General features: G+C 44.9%; 1 protein-coding gene across 3 annotated transcripts in view; it reads right to left on the reverse strand.

The window, feature by feature from the left end:
* unc93b1 (unc-93 homolog B1, TLR signaling regulator) overlaps positions 1-27,567 on the reverse strand; it is a 54,933-nt gene that overhangs the window by 22,050 nt on the left and 5,316 nt on the right. For 2 of the 3 annotated variants that reach the window (XM_048563005.2, XM_048563004.2), the window contains 6 exons: positions 27,359-27,452; positions 25,804-25,928; positions 18,598-18,780; positions 18,137-18,416; positions 17,394-17,512; positions 14,722-16,759 (listed from right to left, as the gene is read on the reverse strand). In XM_048563005.2, the coding sequence (XP_048418962.2) occupies positions 16,472-16,759; positions 17,394-17,512; positions 18,137-18,416; positions 18,598-18,780; positions 25,804-25,928; positions 27,359-27,452 (1,089 nt within the window). In that variant the 3' untranslated portion in view covers positions 14,722-16,471. Of the gene's footprint in view, positions 1-14,721; positions 16,760-17,393; positions 17,513-18,136; positions 18,417-18,597; positions 18,781-25,803; positions 25,929-27,358; positions 27,453-27,567 lie in introns of those variants that run through there. The other variant, XM_048563006.2, reaches the window with a different exon arrangement.

A 27,567-nucleotide genomic window follows, 5' to 3' on the forward strand; every position in this document is an offset into this window, starting at 1 on the left:
AAAGTGCATGAACTCACACTTTCCCACGTTGTACTCCATCTGCCACTTCTTTGCCCATTCTCCTAACCTGTCCAAATCCTGCTGCAGCCTCCCACCTCCCTAATACTACCTGAATCTCTGTCTATCTTTGTATCATCTGAAACTTAGCCAGAATGCCCACAGTTCCTTCATCTAAATCATTAACGTACAAAGTGAAAATTTGTGATCCCAATACTGACCCTTGCAGAACACCAATTGTGCTAGCCTAAGAAAGACCTCTGCTTTCTGCCAGACAGCCAATCTCCTATCCATGCTAGCAACTTGCCTCTAACACCATGGGCCCTTATCTTACATGGCAGCCTCCTGTGTGGCACCTTACCAAAGGCCTCCTACGCTCATTGCTACCCTGCTCATTGCTTCCTCAAAGAATCTAGCAGGTTTGTCAGGCATGACCTCTCCTTGATGAAACCATACTGACTTTGTCCCATTTTACTATACACTTCCAAATATTCAACAATCTCATTCTTTACAATGGATTCCAAAATCTTACTAACGACTGAGGTTAGGCTAATCAGCCTGTAATTTTCCATCTTTTGCCTTATGACCTTTTTAAACAGGGGTGTCACGTTAGCAACTTTCTGGTCCTCTGGAACCATCCCTGACTCTAGTGATTCCTGTAGGATCACCACTAACGCTTCCACGATCTCTTCAGCTATCTCCTGTAGAACTCTGGGGTGTAGTCTATCTGGTCAAGGTTATTTGTCCACAGTCAGGCCAATCAGTTTTACTTCCTTGGTGATAGCCACCATACTCAGCTCTGCCGCCTAACTCTCTTGAATTTTTGGGATATTACTCATGTCTTCCACCGTGAAGACTGATGCAAAATAATTATTCAGTTCCTCAGCCATTTCCTTGTTCCCCACTACCATCTCTCCACCGTCATTTCCAGTGGTCCAATGCTCACTTTTGTCTGTCTTTTTCCTTTGTTTACTGAAAGAAACTCTTACCGTCATTCATTTATATTACTGGCTCGCTTACCCTCATATTAAATCTTTTCCCTCCTTATTTCATTTTTTGTCGTCCTAGAACATAGAACATAGAACAGTACAGCACAGAACAGGCCCTTCAGCCCACGATGTTGTGCCGACCATTGATCCACATGTATGCACCGTCAAATTTCTGTGACCATCCTCTGTGGTCTTTGTAAGCTTCCAAGTCATCTGGTTTCCCACTGCCCTTTGCCACAATATTTTCTTTCTCTTTTGCTTTTGCTAGGCTCCTCTTCCAGTCAATTCTGCCCAGTTCCTCCCTCATACCTCTGCAGTCACCTTTATTCAGCTGTAATACTGTTACCTCTGATTCTATCTTCTCCCTCTCAAATTACAGAGTAAATTCTATCATCTTATGATCATTGCCTCCTGAGAGTTCCTTTATCTTAAACTCCCTTAACAAGTCTGCCTCATAGCTCAACACCACATCCAATATTGCCTGTTCCCTTGTGGGCTCCACCACGAGCTGCTCCAAAAAGCCATCTTGTAGATGTTCCACAAACTCCTTTTCTTACAATCCACTACCAACATGATTTTCCCAGTCCACCTGCATATTGAAATCCCCCATGATCACTGTGACTTTGCCTTTCTTACAAACCTTTTCTATCCCCTGGTGCATCTTGCGCCCCAGCTCCTGACTACTGTTTGGAGGCCTGTACACAACCCCAAATATGGTCTTTTTTACCTTTGCGGTTCATCAATTCTACTCATGTTGATTCTGCACAATCTGACACTACTTTGTTTCTTCTTATGAATTTAACTTTATTTCTCATTAATAAGGCAACCCCACCCTCACTGCCCACCTGCCTATCTTTTCGATAGAATGTATATTGTCGGATATTCAGTTCCCAATCCTGATTCTCTTGCAACCATATCTCCCTGATGCCTGCCAAGTCATTCCTGCCAGTTTCGATCTGCACCACAAGCTCATTTACCTTATTTCTTATACTGTGTGCATTCAGATATAACACCTTCAGTCCTGTATTAACCCTCCCTCTTCCAATTTCATTCACTTTTCCAGTGTTTGATTGCTAGCCTTTTCCAAACACTCTGTCCTATTGGGTCTGTGCTGGAGACTTTAATAACCTCTCCTGAATTCTTCCTCCCGATCATTTCTTTCATATGTTTCCACTTATTTGAATCCACCATTACTGACGTTAACCTGCTGCTTTGTTCCCACCAGGGAAAGTTTCACCATTCCCTTACGCCCCATTTTCTAGTTTAAAGTCCTGTTGACCAGCCTATTTACCCTCTTTGCTCAAACACTGGTCCCAGCTCGATTCACATGGAGACTGTCCCAATGGTACAGATCCCTCCTGTTCCAACACTGATACCAGTGCCCCATGAAAAGGAACCCCTCTGTCCCACAGCTTTCTTTTAGCCACGTGTTTACTTCCCTTATCCTGATGTCCCTATGCCATTAAGCGCATCACTCGGGTAGTAATCTGGAGATTATAACCCTTGAGGACCTGTTCTTTAATTTGGTTCCTAGCTCCCGATAATCCCTGATCAGGTCCTTTTTCCTAGTCTTACCTGTGTTGTTTGTTCCGGTGTGGACCACAACAACTGGATCCTGCCCATCCTGCTCTAATATCCTTTCAAGCTGGTCAGAGATATCCCTTGCCCTGGCACCGGGCAGGCAACACACTATGCGAAACTCTTGATCCTGCTTACAAAGGATGCTATCTATCCCCCTAATTATAGAATCCCCTACAACTACCACCTGTCTTTTTGTTCCTCCCTCTTGAATGGCCTCCCGTACAGTGCAGTGGTCAGTTGGCTCATCCTCCCTGTAGCCCTTTTCCTCTTCCACACAGGGAGCAAGTACCTTGTACCTGTTGGACAAGGTCAAGAGCTGAGGTTTCTCTGTCCCTGACTACAGGATCCCTCTACCTGCCTCGCTTACAGTCACACCCTGCTGTTCCTGGCCACTGTCCAAATTTGAATTACTTAATCTACCAGGTGTGACTGTCTGCTGAAACAAATCATCTAGGTACTTCTCTCCCTCCCGATGTACCACAGTGTTTGAAGCTCCAATTCCAGCTCATCAACTCTGAGCCGAAGTTCCTCGAGCAACCAGCACTTGCTGTACATGTGGTCACTGAAGTTCGCAATGGGATCAGCCAGCTCCGACATCATACGGGCACAACACAACATCTGTCCAGCCATTTCTACTTAGTTAATTTAATTTATATAATTTATTATAATGAGTTAATTAAATTTATTGATACTTTCCTCCTTCCAACAGCTTCCAGCCCAAAAAAAAGCAAAAAGGAAAGGAAAAAAAATTCATCTACTGTAGATTGTCAAAAGAATAAATAAAAACTTACCTTACCGACCCTCCACACATTTTTTTTGTTAGAGGAGGAGGATGGATGGGAGACACCACACGTGTAGTATTTCAGGTTTAAGACAATGTCCAAATATAATAGTTCACTTCCCAGCTCACGCGCTCCCCACTGTCACCGCTCAAATCAAATATTTGGGGTTCCCCTCTAACATCCTCACAATCACGGTGTTCCAGATTCCCACTGCCCTTTGGCTGAAAAATGAAGTGATTCCACATATGTCTCCTCTAAAACTCCTGCCCATTACCTTATATCTATGCCCCTTGGTCATATATCCCTCCAATAAGGGAAAGATGTGACTTTCTTTTGACCCTATCGATGTGACTTATAGTTTTATTCATCCCAATTCTGCCCCCTCTCAATCTATTTTGCTATAAGCAAATTAACCCCCTGAGTCCTATCTTTCTTCATGACTAAATTCTCCAGTCCCGGCAATAGCCTGGTAAATCTCCTCTGTGCCCTCTCCCATGCTATCACATTGCTCCCATAATGTGAATTCCAGAAGAGCCCACAATACTTCACCTATGGTCTCACCAATGTATTACACCTTTGCATGAATATTTTTGAATCATAACCAGGAATATAAACACTTCTGTATTGACAAGTATTTATCCAGGGATATCTAAAAATAAACTGGAGAAACAAAATGTGAGGGAGAACTGTGAATTTTTAATTGCAATATATTTCTAACTCAGAATGGTGTGAGGCTTGGGAGGGGAACTTGCAGGTGGTGGTGTTTCCATGCACCTGCTGACTTTGCCATCTTGTTGCAAGCATTCATTTGGAAGCTGCTGTCTGACGATCTTTGGTAAATTTCTTGCATGCAACTTGTAAATCATACACCCTGCTGCTACTGTGTGTTGGTGGTGGAGGGAATGGATGTTTGTGGATGTGATGCCAGTCAAGTGGACTGCTTTGTCCTGGAGGATGTCAAGCTTCTTGAGTGTTGTTGGAGTTGCACCCATCCAGGCAAATGGGGCTTATTCCATCACAGTCCTGACTTGTGCCTTGTTGATGATAGACAGGATTTAGGGAGGCCAGATGTGATTTTCTTGCTGCAGCACTCTGAACTTGTGACCTGCTCTTGTAGCTACTGTATTTATCTGGTGAATTCAGTTAAGTTTCTGGTTAACAGTTAATCCCCAGGATGTTGACAGTGGGTAATTTTGTTTTCAGCTTGTTTTTCAGCTTTTCAGCTCTTGTTTTCAACGGCAGCAGCACGAGCCAAAGTGTTGATGGGAAGGTAAGGCTGTTTTCTTCTGCAGTATAAAAACTTACCTCATGGCAGCAGCGGCCCTCTTGTTTTCAGCGGCGGTTGTGTGGAGAGAACGCGAGCCAAAGAGGGAATTGATATATCCGGGCATTGGCTAAACCCAAAACACTACATATATAGGGCGGCACTGTGGCTCAGTGGTTAGCACTGCAGCCTCACAGCACCGGGGACCCGGATTCGATTCCAGCCTCGGGCAACTGTCTGTGTGGAGTTTGCACATTCTCCCCATGTCTGCGTGGGTTTCCTCTGGGTGCTCCAGTTTCCTTCCACAGTCCAAAGATGTGCAGGCTAGGTGGATCGGCCATGCTAAGTTGCCCATAGTGTTCAGGGGTGTGTGGGTTATTAGGGGATGGGTCTGGATGGGATGCTTCAAGGGGTGGTGTGGACTTCTTGGGCCAAAGGGCCTGTTTCCACACTGCAGGGAATCTAATCTAATCTAGTGTCTCCCACCCTCCTCTGACCAAAAAAAATCTACGTGCAGGGTTGGTAAGGTAAGGCTTTTTAAAAATTCTTCTGGAAGTCTAGAGGAGAGGGAATGGAAGGTAGGGCAGTTGCAAGCTCCTCTTGCAGGATGTGGGAGGTAAGGGTCACTTCTGGTGTCCCCTCTGACCTCACCTGCAAGAAGTGCACCCAACTCCAGCTCCTCAAAAACCGTGTTAGGGAACTGGAGCTGGAGCTGGGTGAATTCTGGATCATTCAGAAGGCTGAGGGGCTGATTGAGAGGAGTTATAGGGAGGTGGTTACACCCAAGGTACAGTAAAAAGGTAGTTGGGTGACTGTCAGGAAGGGGAAAGGGAACAAGCAGACAGTGCAGGGATCCCCTGTGGCCTTTCCCCTCAATAATAAGTATACTGTTTTGGATACTGTTTCGGGGAATGACCTACCAGGTGAAGGCCATAGTGGACAGGTCTCTGGCACTGAGCCTGGCCCTGTGGCAAAGAAGAGAAGCGAGGAAAAGAGGAGAGCAATTGTAGTGGGGTTTCGATAGTAAGAGGCACAGTCAGGCAGTTCTGTGGATGCGAACGAGATGAACAATTGGTATGTTGCCTCCCGAGTGCCAGGGTCTGCAATGTTTTGGATTGTGTCTTCAAGACCGTTAAAGGGGAGAGTGAACACCAGTACCAATGACATAGGTAGAAAAAGGACTGAGAATGTGAAAAATGAGTACAGGGAGTTAGGTTGGAAGCTGAAGTCCAGGACAAATAGGGTAGTTATCTCTGGATTACTACCAGTGCCATGTGATAACGAGGTAAGAAAGAGGGAGAGAGTGCAGCTAAACATGTGGCTACAGGGCTGGTATAGGAGGGAGGGCTTCCATTATGTGGATAATTGGAGCACATTCTGGGGAAGATGGGACCTGTACAGTAAGGACCGGGTTGCACCTGAACCACAAATATCCTGGGAGGGAGGTTTGCTTGAGCTATATGGGATGGTTTAAACTAGATTGGCAGGGGGTGGTGAACCAGATTTAAAATTCAGAGGATGAGATATTCAGCCTTCCAACAGTCATAATGGAGAGTGAGGTTGTTAATAAAGAAATGCAGTTGATGGAGCGTAATTATGGACACAGGGATGGTTTGAGGTGTGTATACTTCAATGCTGGAAGTATCAGAAATCAGGCGGATGAACTTGGAGCATGGGTCGGTACTTAGAACTATCATGTTGTGGTCATCACAGAAGCTTGGGTAACTCAGGGAAAGGAATGGTTGTTAGAAGTTCCCGGATTCAGATGCTTTAAAAAAAATAGAGAGGGTGGAAAAAGAGGTGGTGGAGTGGCATTGCTAGTCAGAGCTTGTATAGCAGCTATTGAAAGGCAGTTCAAGAATGATATGTCTACAGAGTCAGTTTGGGTTGAGGTCCAGAACAAGAAAGGAACAGTCACTTTTTTGGGGATTTTTTTTGTTTACAGACCCCCTAATTGTTGCTGAGAAGTAGAGGAGCGGATTGGAAGGCAGATACTGGAAAGATGCAGAAGTCACAGGGCTGTAGTCATGGGTGACTTCAAATATTGATTGGAAACATTTTAGCTGTGATAGTTTCGACGGAGCAGATTTTATCCAATGCGTTCGGGAAAGATTCCTGACACAGTACGTAGATAGACCAACACGAGGAGAGGCCACTTTGGATTTAGTGCTTGGCAATGAACTGGGCCAAGTGGTAGACCTGTTGGTAGGACAGCATTTTGACGGTAGCGACCATAACTCTGTTACTTTTACAATAGTCATGGAAAAGGATAGGTACATACAGCAGGGTAAGGTTTATAATGGGGGGAAGGGTAATTACAATTCTGTTAAGCAAGAATTGAGTAACATAAAATGGGAACAGATACTGTCAGCGAAGAGCACTGTTGAAATGTGGAGATTGTTTCAGGAATGCATATTGTGTGTGCTCGATATGTTTGTCCATAGCTGGTTAAGGGGAAGAAGGATGCTTATGGGTTTAGGAAAAAAGGAATGGAAAAGGCTCTAGAGGAATACAAGTTATCCATAAAGGAGCTGGAGAAAGAGCTTAGGAGAGCAATAAGGGGGCATGAGTAAATCTTGGTAGATAGGATCAAGGAAAACTCCAACGCTTTTTACTCGTATGTGGGGAATAAGAGAATGACCAGAGAAAGCATAGGGCCAATCAAGGATTGTAAAGGGAATTTGTGTACAGAGCCTGAAGAGGTAGGAAAGGTCCTTAATGAATACTTTTTTTCAGTATTCACAATGAGAGGGACCTAGTTGTAGAGGAGGACAGTGTGAAAAAAGGCTGATAGGCTAGAGGAGGTCGATGTTAGTAAGGAAGATGTGCGAGGAATTTTGAGGAACTTGAAGATATACAAGTCCCCTGGGCTTGATGGGATTTATCCAAGGATTCTATGGGAACCCAGGGAAGAGATCGCAGGGCCTTTGACGACGTAAGGGAATGGAACGCTTTGCCTGCAACGGTTGTAGATTCGCCAACTTTAGGTACATTTAAGTCGTCATTGGATAAGCATATGGACGTACATGGAATAGTGTAGGTTAGATGGGCTTCAGATCGGTATGACAGTTCGGCACAACATCGAGGGCCGAAGGACCTGTACTGTGCTGTAATGTTCTATGTTCTATGATCTTTTCGTCCTCACTGTCCATGGGTATAGTGCCAGAAGATTGGAGAGGGGCCAACATCATTCCCTTGTTCAAACAAAAGGGAATAGGGATAACCCCGTAAATTACAGGCCAGTTAGTATTACATTAGTGGTGGGCAAATTATTGGAAAGGGCTCTGAGAGATAGGATTTATGATCACTTGGAAAGGCACAGTTTGATTTGTGATAGTCAGCATGGATTTATGAGGGGTAGATCATGCCTCACAAACTTTATTGAATTCTTTGAAGAGGTGACTAAACATGTGGATGAAGGTAGAGCAGTGGATGTGGTATACATGGATTTAGGTAAGGCATTTGATAAGGTTCCCCATGATAGGCTCATGCAGAAGGTAAGGAGGCATGGGATGGGGGAAATGTGGCAGATTGGGTACAGAATTGGCTGACCTTTGGAAGACAAAGGAAGTGGACGGAAAATATTCAACATGATGCTCAGTTATGAGTGGTGTACCACAAGGATCTGTCCTGGGTCCTCTTCTATTTGTGATTTTTGTAAATGATTTGGATGAAGGAGTGGAAGGGTGGATTAGCAAGTTCATGGACAATACAAAGGTGGGTCACATTGTGGACAGTGTGGAGGGCTGTTCTAGGTTACAAAGGGACATTGATAGGATGCAGAGCTGGGCTGAGAAGTGGCAGATGGAGTTTAACCCTGAAAAGTGTGAGGTGATTCATTTTGGAAGGAAAAACTTGAAAGCAGAATGCAGGGTTAATGGAAAGATTCTTGACAGAGTGGCGGAGCAGAGGGATCTTGGGGTTCATATTTACAGTTCTCTGAAAGCTGCCACCCAGTTAGACAGAGTTGTTAAGAAGGTGCATGTTAGCATTCAGCAATAGAGGGATCAAGTTCAAGAGTCATCAAGTTATGCTCCTGCTGTACAAAAGCCTAGTTCGGCCACACCTGGAATATTGTGTCCAGTTCTGGTCAGCTCATTACAGGAAAGATGTGGAGGCATTGGAAAAGCTGCACAGGAGATTTACCAGGATGTTGTCTGTAATGTCTTACGAAGAAAGGTTGAGAGCATGAGGGCTTTTCTCTTTAGAACAACGAAGGATGAGAGGTGACTTAATAGACATGTACAAAATGATTAGAGGTGTAGATAGAGTAGACGGCCAGGGACTTTTTCCCACGGTGGAGGTAGCTATTATGAGAGTGCAGATTTCTAAAGTGAGTGAAGGTAGATACAGGGGAGATGTCAGTGGTAGGTTCTTTACTCAGAGAGTGGTAGGGGCGTAGAATGCATTACCGGAGAGGGGCATTTAAGCAGCTATTAGATAGGCATTTGGATATGGGTATAAGGTAGGGGTGGAAATTAGACAGACCTTAGGTTTAGGGTAAAAGTTTGGCACAACATTGTGGCCGAAGGGCCTGCACTGTACTGTTCGATCTTTCTATGACAATAGCATGATTAAATGTCAAGGAGTGATGGTTAGATTCTCTCTTGTTGGAGATGGTCATTGTCTGGCATTTGTCTGGTGTTAATCTCACTAGATTCTCTCTTGTTGGAGATAATCATTGTCTGGCCTTTGTGTGGTATTAATTTCGCTTGCTTTTTGTCAGCGCAAGCCTGGATGTTGTGCAGATCTTGTTGTATTTAAACTCGGACTGCTTCAGCATCTGGGTGTTGTGAATGATTCTGAACTTTGTGTAATTATCAGTGAATGCCCCACTCCTGACCCTATGATGGAGGGAATGTCATTGTTGAAACAGCTGAAGATAGTTGGGCCTGGAACACTTTTCTGAAGAACTTCTGCAGAGATGGCCTAGAGCTGAGATGACCAACCTCCAACAACAGCACCATCTTCCCATGTGCTCAGGATTGCTCCAAACAGCAGAAAGCTTGATAATGGGAACTGCAGATGCTGGAGAATCCAAGACAACAAAATGTGAGGCTGGATGAACACAGCAGGCCAAGCAGCATCTCAGGAGCACAAAAGTGCTCCTGAGATGCTGCTTGGCCTGCTGTGTTCATCCAGCCTCACATTTTGTTGTCTTGGCAGAAAGCTTGATTCCAGATTCCCATTAATTACCAATTTCAAGGGTTCCTTGATGCTAACCTCTGTTGTATATGGCCTTACTGTTAAGACTGTCACCTACCTCAGGAGTTCAAATCGTTTGTCCGGTGTTTGTATCAAGGCTGTAATGAAGTCAGAAGGTGTGTAACCCTTGCAGAACCCAAACTAAGCATTGTACAGCAGGTTATTGCTGATCTGTTGCTGCGTGATAGGTTGTTTGATGACACTTTCTCTCAAATTAAATGGTAATCGAGAATTGCTTTTGGTTTGCAGGACAGATTTGGGCAATTCTCCACTTTGGCATATCAATGTCTATAGGATGGGTCAAAGGACTAGAAGGTAATAATGACAATGAGCTGTGTGGGAGAATGAGTTGTACAGGATGGGAAAGATAATGATGATACTTGGTAAGCTGCATGACCTTGTATGTGTCCTGTGAACATTCCTTTATGGGCTGAAGCATATTTTTGTTTTCTCTGTACCAGCCAGCAGTTTTGTCCATTGTATTTGCTGTTTCTGCGCTGGCTGCTTGTCTCACTATGCAAGATTCATTCCAAGCTGCTGGACTTCACCTCGGCTCAGAGCCGTGAATGGCACCAGGAGTGAACTTAATCCTCTGGACCAGCCATCAATAGAGGGACCACCAAGGGGCAGGAGGACATGAGACTTGGGGCTTTTTTTTGCTAGAAGGCATGAGACTTTTTTTTGTTTTCCTTTTCTCTTCCCTTTATTAATTTATTATTGCTGCTATAAACATTTATTATTACTACTTAATAAAACATTCATATTTAAAGCATATTGCTGCTGTCAAATCTTTTCTATATTATATTTACTGGAACCAAAAAAAAAGAAACACACCAAAAAAAAAGAAAGAAAAAAGAAACATCCAAAAAAGAAACACTTGGATAACACGGTGAACCAAGCCAAGATACTACTTTTGTAGCAGTGCTGCAACAAAAGTCTATTGCAGAAATGCAGGAAGGGCTCAAAGCCTTTTCCAGCATCCAATGCTTCCAACAATTTGTTATCATCACATGGAGGCCAAGATGGATTATCTATTCAGCACTTCTGGGTGAAGATTGCTGTGAATGCTTCAGCTTTTTTTTTGCACTTACGTGCTGGGCTGCTCCGTTATTTAAGATGGGGATATTTTTGAAGCCTTTACTTCTGGTGTGTTGCTAATTGTTTAGCATAGTTCCAGACTGAATGCACCAGACCTTATATCTGGTTGTTCAATCCATTAGCTCTGTCTATCAGGTGCTGTGATACTGTTTGATATGCAAGCAGTCCTGGTAAGTAGCTTCACCAGGTTGGCACCTCATTTTTAGGTATGCTGATGCTGCTCATAGCATGTCATCCTGCATTCTCCATTGAACCAGGCCGACTTCATTGTAACAGTTGAGTGGGTGATATAACAGGCCCTAAGGTTACAGATTTTGCTGGAATACAATTCTGCTGCTGCATATAGTACCTCATGGATGCCCAGTCTCAAGTTGCTAGATCTGTTAGTTTTATTACTTTTAAAATTGTTATGGAAAATAATAGACCTGATCTTAAAGTTAAATTATCACCCAATTGTTGAGTCTTTCCTGTTATTTAACCAAACTTCAATCCATGCTGATAGAATATCTACGACCCACAAACTCTAAACTGAGCAGCAATGTTTTGTGGCACATGACCATGTACTTTAACCTTCATTTGGAAATCCGTGTTCAGATTAGATTAGATTCCCTACAAGTGTGGAAACAGACCCTTCGGCCCAACAGGTCCCTTCGGAGAATCCCACCCAGACCTATCCCCTCTATAACCCACACACCCCTGAACACTACGGGCAATTTAGCATGGCCAATCCACCTAGCCTGCACATCTTTGGACTGTGGGAGGAAACGGGAGCACCTGGAGGAAACCCACGCAGACACGGGGAGAATGTGCAAACTCCACACAGACAGTCGCCCGAGGCTGGAATCAAACCTGGGTCCCTGGTGCTGAGAGACTGCAGTGCTAACCACCGCACTGCCCCAATCTTCAGCACTTCATCTACTGCTTCCCTTTTATCAAACTTGCTCGTAACCTTCTCAAGCAAGGTCTGTGTATGGCATTGTATAAAGCTCCTTCTGGAAAATCAGTATATACCACTTCAATAACATTACTCATCAAGTCTGTTAACCTTCAAAAAAATGAAATATTTTGCACATTAAAAAGTAACTTGCACAATGTCTGTTAGTGTGTATGTATACTGTAATGGTTACATGTATTTGTTTCAAACAGCAGAATCTTGCTGATTCAGCATAGTGATTTACATGGAAGGTACAAAGACCTATAAACTCACTGGTGGAGGGGGCTCCATAAACATTCCCTTCTCATTGATGCAAAAAGATAAGGCTGAGGCACTTAGTGCTTCTGGCTGAAGACTGCTGTGAGTTACTGATCCATCTCAGCTTCCTCCAGAGGTCCCCAACATCACAGATAGCAGACTTCAGCCACTGATTTACTCTTCAGTTAGAGGGAGTAGACACACAATCCTATGGGCCCTGACACCATTCCAGAATTAACACTGCACTCTAGAACTTTATGCTCTAAATACAAAGCTATCCTAGTAGTTATAATACTGCATCTACCCAATACTGTGGAAACTTGCTCAGGTATGTTCTGCACCCAAAAGCAGGACAAACTCAATCCAGTCAATGATCATCCCCATCAATCTACTCTTAATCATCAGTAAAGTGATGAAGGTGTAATCACCAGTCTTAACAAGCAGCACCAGTTCAGCAATAACCTGCTCAGCTCCTGATCTCATTTTGCCAGGGATCAAACATTAACAAAAAAGAGCTGATCCCCAGAAGCAGATAATGGTTAGGAAGGCGATTGCTGGTGGAAGTGTTTATGAAAACCCCAAAGAATCCGTCTGACCAGTTACTATTTCAGGTTCACTGTGGAACATTTTCACACAACATTACTTATAGCACAGATTCACAGAATTGTTACACTTTAGGAGATGGCCATATGGCCTAATAGGTTTGTACCTGTTCTAGTTCTTGGTACCAATCTTCTGCCTTTTCTCAATATACATACACACCATTTTAATTAAAAATCCAGTGCCCCACTTAAATGCCTCAATTGAACTTGCCTCTGCCACATTTCCAGGCAGTGCATTCCTTCTCCAACTAATGGAGTTTTCACCCCCACCCTTCCCTTCTCATATCATCTCCCTTCTTTTGCATCTTACTTTGATCTATCTGTGCCCTTGTGTTCTTGTTCCTTTCACACAGGAACAGCTTCACCCCATCTACCCTGCTCATGTTTGAGCACCCGATCAAATTTCCTGTTCTTTCCAGGGAAAGCAGTCCCAACTGCTTCAAAATATTCATGGAGCTGAAGCTTCATATTTGGGAATCATTCCTGTAAATCACTTCTGCCCTCTCCCCATTGCATTCACACCTTTCCTATAAAAGGTGGCACCCATAACTATACACAATACTCAAGCTGAAGTCTGACAAGTATCTTGTATTCGTTCCCCATTAATAAAACACAGAACATTGTTCACTTTATTTATCACTGTCTACAACTGTTACATAGCTTTCAATAATCTGTGCAGATATATCCTTAGGTACCTGTGTTCCTGTACCCCCTTTAGAACTGCCCCTCTCCCAATTTATATTCACTTTGAAATGTCCTCATGGCCAAAGTGTATCACCACTTCAATTGACCATCATCTGCTACCTATCAATGCACTCAACCAATACCTTTTGGCATTCCAGTTAAGTTCAGTGTCATCTACCACTTGTGAAATAGTCCTGTGTACAGCAAGATCCAGATAGACATCATGGGGGACTGCACAACAAACCACCTTGCAGCATACAAAAACAAAAAATTCATTGACCATTACTCTGCTTCCCTGTGCTAGGCCAATTTTGTCTCCATGTTGACACTGTCTCTTTCATACCATAACCTATAACTTTGCTCACATCTGTCTGTGTGTGGCACTGTATAAAGTTCCTTTTGGAAATCAGTATATACCACATCAATGGTGTTACTCACCAAGTCTGTTACCCCAAAACAAAAAGAAAAATCTTGCATGTTAAAAGTGACTTGTACTGCGTGGGTTTCCTCCAGGTGCTCTGGTTTCCTCCCACAGTCCAAAGATGTGCAGGCTAGGTGGATTGGCCATACTAAATTGTCCATAGTGTTCAGGGGTGTGTAGGTTATAGGGGGGTGGGTCTGGGTGGGCTGCATCAAGGGGCGGTGTGGACTTGTTGGGCCGAAGGGCCTGTTTCCACACTGTAGGGAATCTAATCTAATCTAATCTACATGCCTGATAGCTTGTGTGCATATTCTAAGTTCGAACATTTATGTATTATTTGTTCCAAACAGCAGAATCTTGTGGATTCAGTCAGCGTAATGATTTCAATGGGAAATACAAAGAGGTAGAATTCAACACCTTCAAATCATGAATTATTTCTTCCAGCTTGTTACTTTGTTATCACATCTTCTCTCCCCTCCCACCATCATTGCAGTCAAGTGGTGTCCTTTCAAGTCTGGCAGAACAATTATGGTACTCCTGCCATTCTCTCATACTGATCACAATCTGAACTAACATCTTTTCGCCACCAGCACCCTACAGCCAATACCCTCCATGCACTCCCTAGAACGACAGCGTAAATGCTGTCTCCTCCACACTTCACTTCAGCTCTGAAAATGTCATTTCATCTAGACACTAAACATTAGCTTGCGCTCTCTCTCCACAGATACTGTCTGACCTGCTACGATCTCTAGCATTTATTGTTTTCAGTACGGATTCAAGTGTCCGCAGTAATTTGCTCTCACGTTTGAGAATAGAGTTACATAAGCTGTCACAAATACAGAAACCAAGATGATCAATTTTCCAAACTGACTGCTATTTGAGACAAAAGCAATTCACACCATATCATCATTTATACAAAATAATGCTTTATTTTAAACACAATTATTTAACAGATGGCAGACAAAATGACTAATGATCTATTACAATTGGACTTGACCTACACCCCTTTGAAATGCCAATTACTCATTTACACAATCGATCATTCTCAAATGATGTGTCAAACTGTGCCTTAGGTGTGGTAAATATAGACGTGGAAAATAAAATCCTGAAGACAGGGAGACCAGATCACAAGGAAGGGTTAAATGATCTCAGTTTCTTTGGATTTTAGCAATGTTGATACATGGGTGCACCTTAAAAGTAATGGTTGCTGTTTTAATCAATAGATCAATTGGACCTAGGTCTTTACTTGCAACTGAACTAACTTGATAGATATTCACGTGTTTTTCCTTTCATCATTTCACCCACATTGAGAGGAGGGAGAAAGAGGATTTCTCCTTGGGGACTGCAAATGCTTCCTTAGTTTATAGCAAGGCATAGCTTGACCAATCCAAGGCCTATCACCAGACAGATTTTCCTGAACTGAAAAATGCCTGTTGCTGCTCATTAATGCACCAACCTCCCTGACTCAAATCTTATTGAAGATTGTCTAAGTAATATTATCGTTTCTTAGAAGGTCCCCTTCTGCAAACCTGGCAGACTTTCTCCCACTATCGTCCTAAACTTGCTTCACAGACATGCATCCATCCCTCATGGTAACCTGCTTGTCATATCCACCCACTTGCTACAGGGAGAAAATACTGTATCTCTTCGAATACTATGCTCAATGCTAGTCTCCTTGCTATTGGAAAGATGTTGTAAAACTTAAAAAGGGTTCAGAAAAGATTTACAAGGATGTTGCCAGAGTTTGAGGTTTTAAGCTATAGGGAGAGGCTAAATAGGCTGGGGCTATTTTCCCTGGAACTTCAGAGGCTGAGGGGTGATGTTAAGGAAGTTTGTAAAATCATGAAGGTCTTTTCCGCAGGTTAAGGGAGTCCAAAACTAGTGGGCATAGGTTTAAGGTGAGAGGGTAAAGATTTAAGAGGGATTTAAGGGGCAACTTTTTCCATAGAGAATGGTATGTATAGAATGAATTGCCAGGCAGGTGGTGGAAGCTGGTACAGTTACAAAATTTAAAAGGCATCTGGGTGGGATCTGGGCCAAATGCTGGCAAATGGGACTCAATGTAGGATCTCTGATTGACATGCACGAGTTGGACCGAGGGGTCAGTTTCCATGCTGAACATCCCTTCCAACTCTATGGCTGTAATAGCCCATGATGTGTAGATGCAGGTGTTAGACTGGGCTGAAAAAGAGTCAGAAGTCACTTGTCACCTGGTTATAGCCCAACAGGTTTATTTAAGATGGCAAGCTTTCAGAGCATCAGGTGATGAAGGGGTTATGCTCCGAAAGCTTGTCATCTCAAATAAATCTGTTGGACTATAACCTGGTATCATGTGACTTTTAACAGTCTACAGAATTGTGTCATGTCAACTGTCAGTGCAGTACAGGCCTCCCACCACCAGTCAGCACTGTTTAAGTTTATCCCGCAGACAACCCTCACCCCAACCTATCATCCCACTGTTGATTGAATGGGTACCATCACACCGGAAAGGGATGCTCTGCATTCTAGGTTAATTTCAAACGAAGATGCCAACATGCTCCTGACCTGAAGACAACAGCAACTGGTCTTCAGATCCACGCAGTTAAGCAGCTCAAAGAAAAAAAAACTGACATCAGCAAACAAGAAGCACAGCAGCTTGTGATGAGCAAAGGGCCTGTCAGTCTTGCCCCTCAGCAACATCAGGGTCAACAGGCTGGTAAAGGTCAGTGTCCAGTGGATCCTGATCTGGGTCTGGCTCAGGCTCGCTGGGGTTACTCTGCGCCTCAGCCTCCTCGTCAGACTGGTCGGAATTCTCATCCTCCAGGTAGCGGTAGCCCTTCGTCTTATGTTGGGGTTTGGGGATACGAGGCAGACGGAAGGGGTCCCGCCGCGCCAGCTTGCGCTCCATCCACAGATACGAGGCAATGGCAATGACCAGAGTCACCAGCATGATCGATAACTTCACCTGGGGAAAGGTGGTGTGGTGGGGAACGACACCATGAGTACGGTTAGCTCCATAGCCACATTCTCAGACGCTGTTCCCAGCCAACATTCCAGGTCAGGGATAGCATTGAGTTGGATTCAGAGGATCTCAACCTGAAATTTGAGCTCCTTCTCTACCAAAGTTCCTTCAAGTCTGCCCCCATCAAATACTCCCAGGACAGGGACAACACAGTATTAGACAACATATCACTTATGTTTTCACTCTATTAAGCCTAAAGAAACACTTCCTCGGCACCATCTCAAACAAACACTCCCCCAGGACAGGGACAGCATAGAATGAGAGAGTAAAGCCTCCTCTAGACTGCCACATCAAACATGGTCAGGACAAGGGCAAGGACAGCACAGTATTAGATACACACAGTAAAGCGCCCTGTGCTGTGTCCACAAACACTCCCAGGATGGAAGCAGCATGGGGTTAGATACAGAGCAAAACTCCCTCTACGCTGCTCCACAAAGACGGGTTTCGAAGTAGTTTGTCAAAATCTTTGAACCCCACAATATGAATAAGCCTGGTATCTCCCAGGCTAACTGATGCCAGCCTGTAGGACTTGCCCCCTCTTTACAGGGATCAGAAGGTGGGCTGATGACTCACTAACCTTCATGTGGGCTCCTGACCAGAGGTACACTACGAAGATCGCAATAGCTTGCCACCAATGGTAGATGGAGAAGATGAAGTCCTGTCTTTCTTTATCCTCATACAACATTCCCAACAGAGCTGGAGGAAAGATTGAGAGAAGAGTGAGGGTAAAGGCCAAACAGTAACCTGGATCCCTGTTAAATACAGGACACACACACACACACACACACAGTAACCATTCTCCCCGAAACGCGATCTTACTTGTCCCTGCTCCTCTTGACCCCATTTCACACCTTACCCCTCTGCCCCAATCCCTTCCTTTCTTCTTATCTTTCCCCTGCTCCCCTTGCCCTCCCTTTTTTTAAAAAAAAATTCACTTACAGGATGAGGGCATTGCTGACCAGACAACATTTAATGCCCACCCCAAATTGGGGTTCAGAGTTATTTGCATTGCTGAGTCTGGGGTCACATGTAGGCCAGACCAGGTAAGGAAAGCAGTTTCCTTCCCTAAAGAACATTAGTGAACCAGTTGGGTTTTTCCCCCTGACAATTGACACTGGATTCATAGTCATCATTAGATTCTTAATTCCAGATATTTTATTAAATTCAGATTAATTTGCCATGGCGGGATTCAAACCTGGGTCCCCAAAATCTTCTGGGTCTCGGGATTAACAGTCCAGCAATAATACCACTAGGCCATTGCCTCTCCTTGTTTCCTTGACAGATCAGCCCTATCTGTTCCCACCCTGAACATATACTCACCGGCAAGGCTGGTCTTGTTCAAGGCCGTGCCAAGCCCCCACAACACAGCCACACCATAGACCCCCAGCAGGCTGGTAGTCTGGGTCTTCCTGGGGCTGGGGGCCCAGCAGAAGAGGGTGATGATCAGCACGAGCTGGACGGTGGCGCCCGATAGCAGGGGCACCGAGCGGGCTACCCGCAGCATGGAGAGAGACAGCAGCGAGAACGCCGACGCAGAGACACCATAGGTGATGATGATATTGGCGAGACGCTCCAGCCCCAGCGAACACACACCGTACGACTGAGGGGGAGAAAAAAAACAGAAAGAGATACTGTTTAATGGGAAGCTATTCTGCCAGGTGCACGACAAGAGCGACATGCAGAGAATGAACGAAAGCACAGAGAGCCACTGCCTCCTCCCACCATCTCTCACCAGGAGAGGAGAGCCAGAGCTGTTAAAGGGACAACACTGCCCCACTCACCAGGGCAAAGCCTGTGCAAGCAAAGAGAACCTCGAAGCCACTGTAGATGAAGAAGGGCAGCAGGAGCCGCAGGCGGTAGTCCCGCATGTGTTTGAAGGGTAGCTGGAAGATGTTGCCCCAGCCAATGCTGCGCAGATCAATCTCCTCGGTGGGCCGGTATGCGGGGCCGCAGAGAGTCAGCACCTACAACACAGCGAGAGACAGACAGAAAACTCATCTCGTGATTCCTCCCCCCACCCCACACCCCCACAGGCTAACAGCTCTGGCAACCCCCTTCAGAGCAGCCGAGTGTGTCAAGACCAGAGAGAACAGTCTGAAGGCGGAGGCCGGAGAAGGCGGGGTCAGTCAGATTGAGGGGGAAACTGGGGTCATGGGTAGAATAGGAAGGTCAAGTGAAGGGCTACTGGCAGGGTGGGGCTGGCAGAGGAAGGGAGACAGACAGGGAGGGAGAGAGAGAGACACTGTTCAGGGTTCATAATCAACCATTACTTATTCTCTCACGCCTTTACCCATTCTCTCAAATCATGTGATATGTCACTTCACTTCAGTCCATGTACCCCTGCCCTTTGCATCAGTCACTCCAATCCAGCTGTCCTGCTCTCTTCCTTCTGACTCTTCTGCTAATCTCTCATCCATCGTCAATTCATAAGACTACAAGATACAGAGTCACTCACTCAGCTGAGTGAACCTTCTCTGGACCATCTCTTTTCCTTAGGAAAAGGGGCTCAAAGCAGTTCACAGTATGCCAACTCTTTTCTGACAAGTGCCTTGTACAAATTTCAGCAAAACCTCAATACCCCAATATGCCATTCCCTTTGAAATAAATGCAAACATTCCATTTGCCTTCCCTGCTACCCACTGAACTTGGATGTTAGTTTTCTGTGATTCAACACCTGCTATTGCTTTTTGCATTCAAATAATATCCAGCTCCTCTAGTCTTCCTGAAGTATACAACCTCATGTTTCACCACAACACATTCCATCAGAGAAGTGGGGTCTGGTGGTGTTATCATTGAACTGTTAGTCCAGAGACTCAGGTAACATTCTGGGGACTCAGGTTTGAATCCTGCCACAGCAGATGGTGGAATTTGAATTCAATAAATCTGGAAATGAGTCCAATGATGACCACAAACCCACTGTCAATTGTCAGAAAAACTTATCTTGCTCACTGATGTCCTTTAAAGGACACTGCCATCCTTACCTGGTCTGGCCTACATGTGAATCCAGACCCACAGCAATGTGGTTGACTCTTCTGGGCAGTTACAGATGGGTAATTAGTGCTGGCTCAGCCAGTGACATCCACATCCCATCAATAATAAAAAGCAAAGTTTTAACTCACTCACTCAACCTGTTCCTCAACATCCTCACTATTTGCCTTCCCACCTAGTTTTGTATCATGCACAAACCCGCCTATTGTACATTTATTTCCTCATCCAATTCAGTACAATAGGTTCTAAATAACTATGGTCCCAGTGCTGACCCCTGTGGCACCCCACTAGTTACCATCCTGAAATGCCCCACTCTTACTAATTCTCCATCTATTAGCTAGCTAATCCTATAGCCATGCTAATATATCCTCTTTCTCCATATCTCTCTGCCCTTCTAATGCAACCCAACCTTAAAACAGTTACCACCTCAAATGTATTCAAAATTTATCAGGCATGGATTTCCCTTTCATGAAGCTATGCTGACTCTGTTTGATCATACTGTATGTATCTAAAAGATTTGCTATTACATAGAACTGTGCAGCACAGGAACGGGCCCTTCAGCCCATGATGTTGAGCTTTACATGATGTCAGATTAAAGTAATATCTTCTGCCTGCCTTTGGTCCATATCCAGTGATCCCATGCATATTCATGGGCCATTGGCATCAGCTTTGGAACCAGGGGGAATCTGTACCGTTGAGACGGTCTCCACCTGAACCGATCTGGAACCAGTGTTCTAGCAAAAAGGATAAATAGGGTGGTCAGTAGGACTTAACTTCTGAGTCGGCGGTTGGCGGGGGGGGGGGGGGGGGGGGAGGGAGGGAAAGTGAAAGAGACAGGGACTATGGAGTTAAATGGAAAAATAAGCAACAGGATAGCACGTGTACTGGTGGGTTTAAGCTCAAGGCAGACTAGGAATACAGCAAAAAGGAAGAACAGTTTAAGACATCGTAGGATTTCCAATCTCTCTAATAATAAGAAAGTTAGCATTAAGGAACTTTATCTAAATGCTCGTAGTATTTGCAACAAAGTAGATGAATTAACAGCACAAATAGTCTTGAATGATTATGATGTGATAGGCATCAGAGACATGTTTGCAGGGAGCTCAGGACTGGCAGTTGAACATCCAAGAATTCACAACATATCGAAAAGACAGGGAGGTGGGCAGTGGGGGTGGGGTTGCCTTGTTAGTTAAGAATGAAATTAAATCTTTGGCACTGAATGACATAGGGTCAGAAGATGTGGAGTCTGTGGGGGTGGAATTGAGGAACCACAAAGGCAAAAAAACTATAATGGGAGTTATGTATAGACCTCCTAACGTGATCAGGACCAGGGGCGCAAAACGCACCGAGAAATAGATAGGGCATGTCAGAAAGGCAAGGTCACGGTGATCATGGGGGACTTCAATTTGCAGGTGGATTGGGCGAATAATGTTGCCGGTGGATCAAAAGCAAGGGAATTCATGGAATGATTGCAGGATGGCTTTTTGGAACAGCTTGTGATGGAGCCCACAAGGGAGCAGGCTATTCTGGACTTCGTGCTATGTAATGAGCCAGACTTTATAAAAGATCTTAAAATAAGGGAACACTGAGGAGGCAGCGATCATAATATGGTAGAGTTCAGTCTGCAGTGTGAAAGAGAGAAGGCAAAATCGGATGCAATGGTGTTACAGTTAAATAAAGGTAATTATAGGGGCATGAGGGGGGAATTGACAGAAATCGAGTGGGAGGTTTATCCCAAAGAAAAGAAAGATTATCCGGGGTGGGATTAGACAGCCATGGCTGACAAAGGAAGTCAGGAAATATATCAAAGAAAAAGAGACAGCCTATAAAGTGGCCAAGAGCACTGGGAAATCAGAAGATTGGGAAGGCTACAAAAACAAACAGAGGATAACAAAGAGCAATAAGAGAAGGAGAGGATCAAATATGAAGGTAGACTAGCTAGTAATATTAGAAATGATAGTAAAAGCTTCTTTCAATACATAAGAAACAAACGAGGGGCAAAAATAGATATTGGGCCGCTCCAAATTGATGCTGGAAGGCTAGTGATGGGAGATAAGGAAATAGCTGAAGAACTTAAGTATTTTGCATCAGTTTTCACAGTGAAAGACATGAGTAGCTTGCCAACAATTAGGGAGAGTCAGGGGGGCAGAGATGAGTATGGTAGGCATTACAAAAGAGAAGGTGCTAGAAAAGCTAAAAGGTCTAAAAATTGATACATCTCCTGGCCCCAATGGGCTACATCCGAGAGTTCTGAGGGAGGTGGCTGAGGAAATAGCAGAGGCTTTGGTTGTGATCTTTCAAAAGTCACTGGAGTCAGGGAAAGTCCCAGATGATTGGAAAATTGCTGTTTTAACCCCCTTGTTTAAGAAAGGATCAAAGCAAAAGATGGAAAATTACAGGCTGATTAGCCTAACCTCAGTAGTTGGTGAAATTCTTGAATCCATTGTCAAGGTTGAGATTTCTAAATTCCTGGAAGTGCAGGGTCAGATTAGAACAAGTCAGCATGGATTTAGTAAGGGGAGGTCATGCCTGACAAACCTGATAGAATTCTTTGAAGAGGTAACAAGAATGTTCAACCAGGGAAACCCAGTAGAAGTTATCTAGACTTCCAAAAGGCCTTTGATACAGTGCCTCACGGGAGGCTGCTGAGCAAAGTGAGGGCTCATGGTGTTCGAGGTGAGCTACTGGCTTGGATTGAGGATTGGCTGTCTAATAGAAGGCAGAGAGTTGGGATAAAAGGCTGTTTTTCAGAATGGCAACCGGTGTCGAGTGGTGTCCAGCAGGGTTCAGTGTTGGGGCTGCAGCTGTTCACCTTGTATATTAAAGATCTGGATGAAGGGACCGGGGGCATTCTGGCAAAGTTTGCCAATGATACAAAGATAGGTGGATAGGCAGGTAGCACTGAGGAGGTGGGGGAAGCTGCAGTAAGATTGACAGTTTAGGAGAGTGGTCCAGGAAAAAGCTGATGAAATTCAATGTGAGTAAATGTGAGGTTTTGCACTTTGGAAAAAAAATACAGGCATGGACTATTTTCTAAATGGTGAGAAAATTCGTAAAGCAGAAGTGCAAAGGGATCTGGAAGTGTTGGCCCAGGATTCTCTAAAGGTTAACTTGCAGGTAGAGTCCGTGATTAAGAAAGCGAATGTAATGTTGTCGTTTATCTCAAGAGGGTTGGAATATAAAAGCAGCAATGTGCTTGAGGCTTTATAAAGCTCTGGTTAGGCCCCATTTAGAATACTGTGTCTAATTTTGGGCCCCCACACCTCAGGAAGGACATACTAGCCCTGGAGCATGTCCAGCAGAGATTCATACGGATGATCCCTGGAATGGTAGGTTTAACCTATGATGAACGGCTAAGGATCCTGCGATTGTACTCAGAGTTTAGAAGGTTGAGGGGAGATCTCATAGAAACTTAGAAGATAATGTATGGCTTAGAAGGGGTGGACGCTAGGAAGTTGTTTCCGTTAGGCGATGAGACTAGGACCTGTAGGCATAGCCTTAAAATTAGAGGGGGTAAATTTAAAACTGAAATGAGACATTTCTTCAGCCAGAGTGTGGTGGGCTTGTAGAATTCATTGCCATGAAGTGCAGTGGAAGCCAGGGATCAACAAATTCTTGATCTCAGGAGGAATCAAGGGCTACGCGGAGACTGCAGGGAAGTGAGTTGAAATGCCCAGCCATGATTTAAATGGTGAAGTGGACTTGTTGGGCCGAATAGCCTTACTTCCAATCCTATGTCTTATGGTCTATGGTCTTATCTAAAAGCCCCTATAGTATCTGCCTCCACAACAACCCCTGGCTGTGTCCCAGACTTCTATCACTGTCTTGACCCTCATCGCCTTTGAACTTTCCCCACTCATCTTGAAATATTTCAACTCTGGGAAAATGATTCTGACCATCAACCCTATTCAAGCATCGCAATTTTATAAACTGCCATCAAGTCTCCCGTCAGCCTCCGTCACTCAAGAGAAAAACAACCTGAAATTTTCTAGCTTCTCCTCAGATCTCACACCCTCCAATCGAGGTGTGAAGCTGGATGAACACAGCAGGCCAAGCAGCATCAGAGGAGTAGGAAAGCTCACTTTTTGGGTCAAGGCTCTTCAGAAATGGGAGAGGGGAAGGGGATTCTGAAATAAATAGGGAGACGGGGGAGGTGGAGGTGGATAGAAGATGGATTTCAGAGAAGATAGGGTGAGAGGAGACAGACAGGTCAAAGAGGTGGGGTTACAGCCAGTGAAGTGAACGCAGGTGGGGAATTAGGGAGGGGATAGGTTGGTCCAGGGAGGTGGGGGGAGAAAGAATAGGTCGGTGGCAGCAGCGGGGGGTGGTGCAGGATGAGGTTAGTGGGTAGGGGATTGAGGTGGGAGGAATGGTTAGGGATAGGGGATAGGTTGGTCCGGGAGAGGTTGGGGGGGGGGGGGGGGGTAGAGAATAGGTTGGTGGCGGCAGCGGGGGGGTGGTGCGGGATGAGGTTAGTGGGTAGGGGATGGTTGGAGCTTGAGGTGGGAGGAATGGTTAGGGAGGCAGGGACTAGCTGGGCAGATTTTGGCATGTGGTCAGGGGAGGCGGGGGGGGTGGATTTTGAAGCTTGTGAAGTCCACATTGATACCCTTGGGCTGCAGGGATCCCAAGCAAAAATATGAGATGCTGTTCCTGCATCTTTTGGGTGGCGTCATTGTGGCAATGCAGGAGGCTCACGATGGACATGTTGCCCGAGGAATGGGGGGGGGGGGGGGAAGAGGGGAGTTGAAATGGTTCACAACTGGGAGGTGTAGCTGTTGTTGCGAACTGAGCATAGGTGTTCTGCAGAGCAGTCCCCAAGCCTCTGCTTGGTTTCCCTGATGTAGAGAAGGCCACATATCCTGATAAGCCTCTTCTGCACCCTCTCCAAAACCTCCACATCCTTCCTGTAATGTGGCAACCAGAATTGAATGCAATACTCTCACTGTGGCCTGACCAAAGTCTTATAAAGCTGCAACATAATATCCTGACTCTTGTACTCAATTTCCCAAAGAATAACAGCAAGCATGCCATGAGCCTTCTTTACCACCCTATCTATCTGTGCAGTCACTTTCATGACGTGATGGACTTGAGCCCAAGATCCTTCTGGGCATCTATCTTGGTTGCCATTTCCTTCAAATGCCCAATGACGCATCCAATCCAGGAGACTCATTGGTCATTAAACCTAGTAGTTACTGTTATAATATTTCAACAATATTTGCTGTACTTTATACTCATCCATGATTATATAGTAATTCAGGAATACCATCAGTGCCTTCTCAGCCTGATGCAATATGTTTATTCAACTCCTGTCACTTCCTGGCTCCACAATATTATTTCTCCAGCATTATTCTATAAAGGGGACCAATGTTAACTTTGGTGTTCGCCATTCTTTGGATGTCAAAGGAGCTCTTGCTGTCAATTTTGATACTGTTTGAGAGTTTAGCCTCAAGCTTTACTCGTGTATTACTGCATTTTTGGACATCAGGATAAAACAAACTTTGGCAACTCTCCCTGTCCATGTCCTTCATGCTTTTATAAACCTCAATTCTCTGGCTTTCCAGTAATTTTTGCCACACTGCAGGTTTTTGTATTTTTGTCTTTCAGTCTGATGTGATCTTCAATTTCCCCAGTTAACCATGGTTGGTATATCCTCTTCTTCACCAGAATATACCTTTATCATGAGCCATGAACTGTTTCCTTATTCATCTGGAGAACTATTTCTCAACTGCTTTTTGTTGCAAAACCCATTTCATGGTCCACCGAGCCAACATGGCCCTCATTCTTAAGCAACTAACTGTATTTAAGTCCAGCACAACTGTTTCATACCCAAGCTGCTCACTTTCGAGCTAAGTGTTAAATTCTACCCTAGGAGATTTAACTTCTGCAACAGCCTCCATCTTGAAACCCCTCTCCTTCATCCTCTCTGCTGCCCCCCACCCCTTGTGCTCTTGCTCTCCTTCTATACCCTCTGCCTCCATGTGGTGTTGTGGATGTACCAGTATCATAGCGACGAATATAACAGCCATCAGGACACTCTCCACCACAATGAGGCTGATGCTCTGAGGCAGTTTCATTAACACAGTCTTGTTCAGACCCTCAATCAGTCCCTTCATCTCGGTGCCTGCCACAAAAACAAAAATAAAAATCACCATTCGCTTTGGCCACAGGTATCTTTCAACGAGGCAGCGTGACAGTGCACTTGCCTCCTCCCTCTTGACCAGTTTTTTTTTCCACCCACACTTGTCATTACTGCCTCTGTGTCAGACGTGTACAGCCACTCGGTGTGGTCATATGTGTCTCACTCTGTGCCTGACTATCTGTCTCCATCTCTCTCTCTCTCTCTCGAGGCTAGGGCATGTGCGCACATCTGCGTGTCTGCTATTCTTACTCTGTGCCTGTGCATCTCTCTCCCTCACTCGCTTGAGTGTCTCTGTGTACGTCAGATTGGAGGCCTGTGACCAGTGGAACGCCGAGGATTAGTGCTAGGTCCACTACTTTGCATTTAAATAAGTGATTTGGATGCGAACATGGTTAGTAAGTTTGCAGATGACACCAGAATAGGTGATGTTGTGGGCAGTGAAGATGTACAATGTATAATGGGACCTTGATGAGATTGGCCAATGGGTCGAGAAGTGGTAAATGGAGTTTAATTGGGATGAACGTGAGCTTGTATTTTGGTCAGGCAATGCAGAGCAGACTTGTGCAGTCAATGGTAGGGTCCTGGGGAGTGTTGCCAAACAGAGACCAAGGGGGTTCAGGTACATAGTTCACCAAAAATGGCAGCAGGGGTAGACAGGGCTGTAAAGAATGCATTTGACACATTTGCCTTCATTGGGCAGTGTATTGCATATAAGAGTTGGGATGTCATTTTGCAGATGTACAGGACACTGATGAAGCCATAGGAAGGATGAGGTTAAACTTGAAAGTGTGCAGAAAAGATTTACAAGGATGTTACCAGAACTGGAGGGGAGCAAGAACTTTGAGCTGTGGGGAGAGGCTGAATAGGCTGGGTCTATCTTCCCTGGAGCAGAGGCCAAGGGGCAGCTTTATAGAGGCTTATAAAAGCATGAAGGACATGGACAGGGAGAGTTGCCAAAGTTTGTTTTACCCTGGATAGGGGAGTCAAGAACAAGAGAGCACAAATTCAAGGTGAGATGGGAAGGATTTCAAAGGACCTAGGGGGTAGGTTTTTCATGCAGAGGGTGGTGTGTATATGCCAGAAGAAGTGGTAGAGGCAGGTACAATTACAACATTCAATTAATGCATGAATAAGATTTAGAGGAATACGGGCCAAATGCCTGCAAATGGGATAGATCAGTTCTGGATGTCTGGTCAGTATGGATGAGTTGGTCTGAAGGGTCTATTTCCATGTTGCATGCCTATGATTTAGGGCCCTCGATGCCAGGGCGCGCGTGCATGTGTATATCTCACTCTGTCTGTCTTTCCCTGTGACTCTCTCAGTAAGTGTTGGAGTCTCTCCCTCTCCATCTGTCTGTGGCCTGCATTGCTGACATTTACTCGAAGTTTTCTCTTTCAACCGAGCTCTCTTACCGCAGTGCTTGACGGCGTGGAGTGTGTGGTTGGACTGGTAGAGATAGCGGTTCAGGAAAAAGGCCATGGGCATCTCAGCAAACACAAAACTGAGCTAAAAGTAGGAGGAGCAGAGAGACAGTGATCAGAACACAGGGAAATTCTGAGGGAGGGTCACTGGACCCAGAACATTAACTCTAATTTCTCTTCACAAATGCTGCTGGACCTGC

The sequence above is a fragment of the Stegostoma tigrinum genome, chromosome 33, assembly GCF_030684315.1.
Source record: "Stegostoma tigrinum isolate sSteTig4 chromosome 33, sSteTig4.hap1, whole genome shotgun sequence".
Lineage (NCBI taxonomy): Eukaryota > Metazoa > Chordata > Chondrichthyes > Orectolobiformes > Stegostomatidae > Stegostoma > Stegostoma tigrinum.